General features: G+C 41.0%; 1 protein-coding gene across 3 annotated transcripts in view; it reads right to left on the bottom strand.

The window, feature by feature from the left end:
• Window positions 1–1,841: 1,841 nt before the first annotated feature.
• Window positions 1,842–8,031, bottom strand: part of PSMD14 (proteasome 26S subunit, non-ATPase 14) — a 62,951-nt gene continuing 56,761 nt past the window's right edge. For all 3 annotated transcript variants that reach the window (XM_079982619.1, XM_079982618.1, XM_079982620.1), the window contains 2 exons: window positions 7,683–7,745; window positions 1,842–3,531 (listed from right to left, as the gene is read on the bottom strand). In XM_079982619.1, coding sequence (XP_079838745.1) covers window positions 3,433–3,531; window positions 7,683–7,745 — 162 coding nt within the window. In that variant the 3' untranslated portion in view covers window positions 1,842–3,432. The remainder of the gene's footprint in view (window positions 3,532–7,682; window positions 7,746–8,031) is intronic.

The raw sequence follows: 8,031 nt of genomic DNA, 5'->3' as shown, positions 1-8,031 counted from the left end.
GCCATTGCATATATGTACCTTGCTTTTCCTTCCAGGAGCTCAGGGCTGTGTACGCTGTTTTCTTCTCCCACTCCCTATTTTTATCTTCACAACAGTCCAGTGTGATAGGCTAGGCCGAGAGTTGGTAGTTCAGACACTTAAAACTTGTAAGATTCTGCATGCTTATAGATTCTTATTCTTGCTCGTTGTTCTTCATCAGGGTTGGCAAACTTTGATTTTGTTTTTGTATTTTGCTGTAAATATCAGGACTCTGGAAATTTTGCAGTTAAAGCAAGGAGGCTCTTCTTCTGACCTTAGGCATGCTTATTTTTGTGTGATCGGTGAATAACATTTTAGCGGCAACCTCGTGTGATGAGCTAGACCAAGTAAACATGTGTACTTAAAAAGCAGTTCTACTCAACTTGTAAGGTATAGCAGACTAGCAGGGGGAACAATACACATGCAGTGTACTGGGTGCAGGAAATCCTGTTGGCATCCCTGCATATGCCAGTGGTAGATGGGGCTCTCCATCCGGGCAAGCAAAGGCATTATGACAGTTCCAGGGAACATTCCAGCCAGGCACTTGAGGAAGCCACAGGGCAGCACTGAAGACTGCAGCCTGGGAATGTCCCAACATCAGATGAAGAGAGCTGGAGGACTGCATTTGCCTCCCGCACCTGAGGTTCCCCACCTTCAAGTGAAATGCGCAAGCTTTCCCCCTACCTTTTCTGAGAAATGAAACTAAGCTGATGGGAGAAAACGGCCAGAGCTGAAGAGGGAAGTGGTAGTTCTTTTGTTTTGATGGACAATTTTAGCTTCACAGTGAATTATTTTCCAAGGTAAATCACAGTGATTTGGGAGAGGGATGTTGAAGCCATGCATCAGGTGCATTCATCTCCCAAGTATTAGAATCCTAGAACTGTAGCGCTGGAAGAGACCCCTAGGGTGATCTAGTCCAACCCCTGCAATGCAGGAATCCTGACCAAAGCATCAATGACAGATGGTCATCCAACCTCTGCTTAAAAACCTCCAAGGACGGAGAGTCCACAACCTGCCAAGGGAGTCTGTTCCGCTGTCAAGCAGCTCTTACTGTCAGAAAGTTCTTCTGATGTTCAGTCGGAATCTCCTTTCTTGCAACTTGAATCCATTGGTTTGGGTCCTACCCTTCAGAGCAGGAGAGAACAAGCTTGCTGCATCTTCCATGTGATAGCCCTTTAGATGATATTTGAAGATGACTGCCGTATCTCCTCTCAATCTCTTTTCCTGGCTAAACATACCCAACTCCCTCAGCTGTTCCTTTTAATGCTTGTACAGTATATATTTTTTATCTCCCAATCAATTAAAACAGTCCTCTTCAGCTGCAGTCTTCAATTTAATTAAAATCCTTTACATCTTCAAGGCTGTGTGTATTGCTTTTAAAACAAAAAACAAAAAAAACCCACATCTTATGCCTAGATAGCCAAAGTTTTGCAATCTGCATCAAGTTTGAATATTGCTTGTTTCCCATTCATTTATTCTGATTCTACTACTTTAGGTGAGGTGTAAAAACTGTAGTGCTCCAACGGCTTGCATTCTGACTACAAAATAAAAGAATTTTTTAATTCAAACAGAAAGCTAGCAATTCTAGGGGACAGGGAAGTTACTGTTATTCTATTACAGTTTATATGTTAGCTGTCTTTTGCCAATGCATATTCAAGAGCGAATACAAAGACAGCATGAATGACAGTAGTTACCAGAACTTTATGCACCAGATACTGGAAGCAAGCACATTTTTAAAAAGTGGGCAGCAAAGATGTGGACTTCTCCTGTAGTGGCTGAAGTTAAAAATTATCTAAGAGTGAAAGAAAACAGACAAATCGGGGTTGTTTTATTGGTAAAGTTCTCTTCCTTTATTCACCTTCGAATCTATCAGCAAGAGATTGTTTACAAAACTATTTTCAGAGGTTAAAAATCTCTCTTGAACGAGGCTTGATGGTTCCATCTTTTCTTATGGTTTTTAACGTGCAAATCCTTGTTTGATTAAATGTGTATTTTTCAGTTTCTTTTTTACAAATAATAACAATAAAAGATTTAACCCAAAAAGAATTTGTGAAGGCATGTTTTTGATTTGGTGTTTCGCAGAATTTGTTGACAAAGAATCATTGTATTTTATGGCAAGTTTGTTTTTAATAGGTTTGTTATTCTGGCATTGCGTACACTACCCTTTTTTCTGAATTCACATACACTTTCAAGGCTCTTTGCAGTCCCAAGAGCAAGAACAAAAAGTTGGGAGGCGGAAAAGCGACTGAAAATGAAAGTTTTTGAGATACTGAATTCTGTACTTTACAGAGCTGTAGTGAAATAGACGCTCACCATTGCTTACAGCAGCTATGCCAGGAAGCTTGAGCCAGTTTCATGATTAGCTCACAAGGGTTTTAGAAGATTAGTTGTTTTGTGCAGCATTTGATGGGTTTAGCATGCTTCTTTCAAAATCTTGCTTTCCCACTGCCCCTTTCTAGCACACATCCCATAAAGGTGTCCGGGTTAGCTGCTGTAAAATTGTCCCTCTCCTGTTTGCTCAAAATGATAGCTCAAATTAACTGGGCCACCATATACATTCTCAAAAAAACCTGCCTCCAATTTCAAGGTTTTTAATCAGCACATTGCAGGGGCCATTCGTCAAGCTAGGCAATCCAAATTCTCTTCAATACCATTGTATCTTGTTTCCACCTTTTGCACAAATTTAAGAAGTCATTCTCTAATAAGGTGAACTGCCCTGCCCGGTGGTCAAAGGCCACATACACAGGCTCACGTCTGCTTGGAAGCCACACTCCTCTGACCTGAAAAGTTATAATTTCAGACGGGAGTGGGAAAGGACAGAAGCAAACTCAGTGCTGATAAGAGCTTAGAAGTGCCCTAGTATTGCTTTGGGTAAATATTTCAAGACTGACAAGCTCTTGTAAAGTTTCTGCGGTTCAGTCCTCCCTCACACCGAAAGCAGTAAGACCACATTAGTGCTGCCTATGCATAGAAGAGATGACCACATGCCACAGGTCTCCATGTCCCATCAGCTTACTGAAATATATTTCTTTGCTTGTTGAACTTTGTACAATATTGTCAACAATATACCCTCCCCAATTTATGAACAACACAAGCAGAACACTACGGTTATTAAAAAAAAACCTATATGGCAATAATCAAAATATATATACTGCTGATTTTCTTCCAAATATTAAATGAAAAACCACACCAAACCCCAAGCACATTTTTAACTCAGTTCCAGAATTGCTCTGGAATTTGCAAAGACCCTGACATAAAAACATATCCAAAGTAATTGCATAAACTGAGATGAAAAGGTGTTAGAGAGATGCTCTTAGACTGCAAATGATGTCTTTGACATCCAAACATATCTTAGTCTCAGTGCTTGAAACAATGGATGATCAGAGACTGGGAACAGCATTTACAAGCAAGTCATTATTTAAATACAACAGTATCCAACATAGCTGCTAAACACTGGACAATGTTGCAAGTCATCAGCACATCCACATGTTCTTCTAAGTGACGTTTGGGGTCCTAAAATACAAGTAGAAAATATTATTCGTAGACCTTATCGGAACATCACATTTGCAATTATTTGTTCTGTGTTTCTATTCCATGGCAGAACTGATGGCATCAATAAGCAATTAAAACTCAGGGTTCTCTTATGCAAGCTAGTTGATGTAGTTTGTAATTAAAAAACCTTAAGCGTTAGATTGAGGCTGCACAGTGTTCATACAAACTAAGCATGTTATTGTCCTGAAAGTGGCATTTTGAACAAATGAGGACCTAACAATAAGAGACATACTTCTTTCCCCCTTAATATCCTGACATTGATGGGCAATTCTTGTGGCTATAGGAGTGGAGGACAATGATGGATAAATGAAGCCCTCCACATGTGCAATAGCTTTCCCACTCCTTGTACTGGCTTGGGCAGCTCCTTGTGTGCAATCCAGGTGAATGGGGGGGGGGACTACATTGCACAGAAAGCTCTGTGACAACACTGGAATGTGCAGACGATTCTTGACTGGGGATTATCATCATCATCATCATCTTCTTCTTCACTTATTAAATTTCAGACCTGCCTACCACCATGAAGTGCCAGGGGAGATCTCCAGAAGCGTGAACATTAATTGTCTGCAACTGTTTTGAATCAGACCCCCACTGCCCATAAACACAGGACTGTGGCCTTGTATGGTGCTGCTTTTTCATATTAAAGGGCACCCCATTCAAAACCTGTTCCAACACAGCAGTTCCTCCTTGTGGTTGCTTTAGGGCAGTTAAATAAGAGGTAGTGGCAGGGAGTTACTATATAGGGACCTACTAGGACAACATTTGCTATTCAAGACTATGCTCCCCCATGTTGACTGTGCTCGTTGACCTGCAGATATAGGGCAGTATACAATTTTAATAAATAAATCATAGTAATAATAGTTGCAACAGATCAGCATGAAAATAGCCATAGCCAAATAAGCAAGGGTTTTTTTTGTTTTTTAAAGTGCAAAACAGCCTCAGAGGCTGCAATTAAGAGCGGGAAGAGTGGTTAGAGGATAATGGGTTGCTCAACACAATTCCTACAATTTGTCTGTTGAAAGCCACACTAACAAGGTGCTTTCTCATCTGCAGCGAGAGAATAAAGGCGCCCCACATATGCTCCACCCCATCTTCTTGTAGCTACTGAGACTGAAAGCGCAATTTGTTGGCAGAAAGAACTGATAAGCCGTGTCAAAGGTAGTCTGACCCTTAATCCAACTGCAGCACTAGCAGGCTGCATCAGATCACAATCACAATCGCATAGCCCTTTACCTGGGAGTAAACCCCACTGAACTCAATGGGATTTACTCCTGAGTAGGCATGTACAGTACCACTCTGCAAAATGCAATGTTGTTATTAAACCATAATCATGTCACCCTGTTGAAAAAGATACTTATCTAAATATCTGGGTATGCATTGCATTGAAAATTAATAGTGAATTTCAACAATCCATTATAACACTGTCTTGTTCTTATTCATTTATCAAGTTCATTAATGAATTCTGGGCTCCATTGACATCAATGGGAGCTTTGCCATTTGCTTCCAATGGAACTGGGACTCCATCCCATGTTATTTTAAGATATCCTCACTCAAAACAAAAGTGCTTTCCAATTAAATAAATGAAAACAAACCATAAAATACAGATTGGGGGTGGGGGATAGTGAAGTGGGGGGGGGGGGAAACCCTGATGCTAAAATGCTCTTTTTAGAAAATTTTGATTTGCAAACAAGTAGCGTATCCATAGTTTGCTACTGAATTAAACATTATTTTTGTCCACTCTTTGACTGTTTCATGTGCCTCCGTTAAGAAACTGCACAGTTGGACAAAGGAGGATTCTCTTTTGCCAAGATTAGTTATGCTTTCCAAGATGAACCTGGTTAATAAGCAAACCCAATGACACAGCCAGAACAAGACTTTGTCTTCTTAGCCTCTCCTGTTGTCCAAAGCTGCAACTTAGGTTTATTACATTTGTATACTGCCCATCCAACTAAGTCCCCTGGGTAGTTTAATTTAAAAACAACAACACAAATTACAATTTGCAATTAAAACCACTAAATCCAAACACAATAAATCACAAAGGCAAAAAGCCTAGCAACCCCACTCCCCCAACTTGAAACTGGCATAAAAAGCAGCCAAAACAATTTAAAACAGGATTTAAAACCCAGCAAGAGGAAACTGCATTTAATATCTGAAGCACCTATTAGATTGTAATTAAGAGGCCCCCTTCTCCCAAGGCTATAAAGACCTCAGGATGGGCACCTGTCAAGTCTTCCACTGCATCATCACCACTGCAAAAAGACCTTCTTTAGCCTGCCTCTCTACATTAGAAGAGGGAATCTGAAGGCCTCCAAACAAGATCAATGCAAGTGTGGATGGGCGAAGGCAATTCTTCAGGTAACCACAATTCAAGGCAACTGAATCCAAGCAAGATGACAGATAGTAAAAGATCTGTAGCTGAGATAACTAGCTCATCCTTCCTAAACTTCATTTCTACCCTGCATACCTGCTATAGATGTAGGTGTACTTGATCAGGCAGCACAATTTTTAAATGACATGACAAGGGAACATATTCTGTTCCATGGCTATAACCATTTATAAGTAAATAGCTGCATGCAATGCTGCAGTTCCATTTTCACAGATTTCTGCATGTGCAGCAGAACTTTCCTTTCCTCTGCCTGTAGCTCCACCCTTAGTAGTCTTTTCAAAATCTGCTCCAGAGGGTTTGACCCTCCAAATCAGGTTTGTTGGGGGGGTACAGGGTGGAGGAAAAGAAAGGGACGTTCCGAGCAGAAATCTGCTTGATCAGTGCTGGGTACAACCCATAGTAAACCTCAGTACTGTCTCTTTCTTCAAACAAAAGGGGTTTGTTGGTTGGTTTGTAAAAAGCTTCAACCCCCCACATTCTGGTGTATCAGAATAGTTTGTTTCCTCCCTTCAACAAAAATGCCCTTTCAGATTGATGAATATTTTTTTTTAGAAAGAGGTGCTGGAACTCCCCCTTTTTAAGCGGGGTGAGTTGTTGAGTGTCCCCCTCCCTTGTTTGCCCGCTTGACCCAATGCCACAGGGATAACATAAAAACCTTCACCGCCAAAATCACCCTGCTGCCTGCAGCCCGGAGCACCATGCAGGGGGATGGCACTGCAAAACTACACAGCTGCTGGAATAGATGAGGTGCTGAAATGCAACAAAGAGGTGCCGGAACTCAGTTCCAGTGACTTCCAGCTGAAAAAAGAAGCCCTGCCTGACCTTCCCACACAGCCATTTCTAGAAACGCCTAGATATGCACCCTGTTCACTGAAACTCATGTCCAAGTTCTTGCCATGAGTCTCAATATTGGGTATTTGCATACCACCTGGTAATATTCAAATAGTGCTGCCCTTACATCCACTACCTTGTAAGGTAGGACAATATTAAATCATCCCCATATTAGTTACCATGTTATTATACCTTTAGCTTGCCACATGATGCAGCTGGGTGGGGTGTACAATGGAAGAAGGCCTGCAGGATAACTCACTCCCTCATCATGGATTTTAAGGTCCCTGGGGGGTTATTTGGCAGGCAACCTGGCAACTTTACTTCCAAGTAAATGGAAACAGATTATGAATACCCCCCCCCCCCGGAATGCCCTTTGGCACAGGGGATTGTCATTTGAAAAAGAAGGCGTTCCCAGCTCTCTATGGCACAAGGAACAAGTCAAGTAGTACTCTGGGATTCAAGGATTAGGTTTCATAGTAACAATTTTACTATGTCCTAAAATCTACCGTCCTAAAATCCAAAGGACATGGGCTTTGAGCATTGGTAATGACTGAATTTTTGTGCTGATGACAGAATTTTATATGGATATTCTTGTTCTCTTGGCTTTGGTGCCCAAGTGCAGGAATACTAGGGAAAACCCACTGTTTTTAAGGATAGGATGCCAGATGGTTTATTTAGGTAGAAAAATACCAAATGAAACAGTGGCAGATGCCAAATGACAATTTTATGCCCCACTGTTGAGACTATCTCAAGTCAAAGACTTCAAATAATTTGTTTCAGTGGAAATAAGTGAACTATTTGTAAGGAGTTAAGGAGAAAGGAAAAATCATCAGCATGTGACTAAACAAAAATACACAAAACATGTTATTTCACGTCAGTATAATTCATTACACCTCACCTGCTTGCCAACATTTTTTATTGCCAGCTGTTCAGGTGTCATCTTATCTTCTTCCTCCACAGCCTGTGAAGGATATGCAGAAAAGGTTAGCATTTGAGATCTTATTAAATCAGGAGCCCCCCAAAATTAAATGTTCTTTTATAAGGCTGAAGCTGAAGTGACAGCATCATTTTAATCACTACATACCCAATGAAAAAGGAAGCTGTGCTAGGGAAAAAGTCAAGGCCCACATCTCCACCCCCCACCCCGTATAACAGTGCTTTCATTGCCACTGTAAGTGGTCTGTGAAGTGTATCATTTATATCTGTGGTGCTAACAATGTACACCACCCTTCACAGACTGACATGAA

Source organism: Podarcis cretensis (assembly GCF_951804945.1).
Source record: "Podarcis cretensis genome assembly, chromosome: 1".
NCBI lineage: Eukaryota > Metazoa > Chordata > Lepidosauria > Squamata > Lacertidae > Podarcis > Podarcis cretensis.
This window is presented reverse-complemented; position numbering and strand designations above follow the sequence as displayed.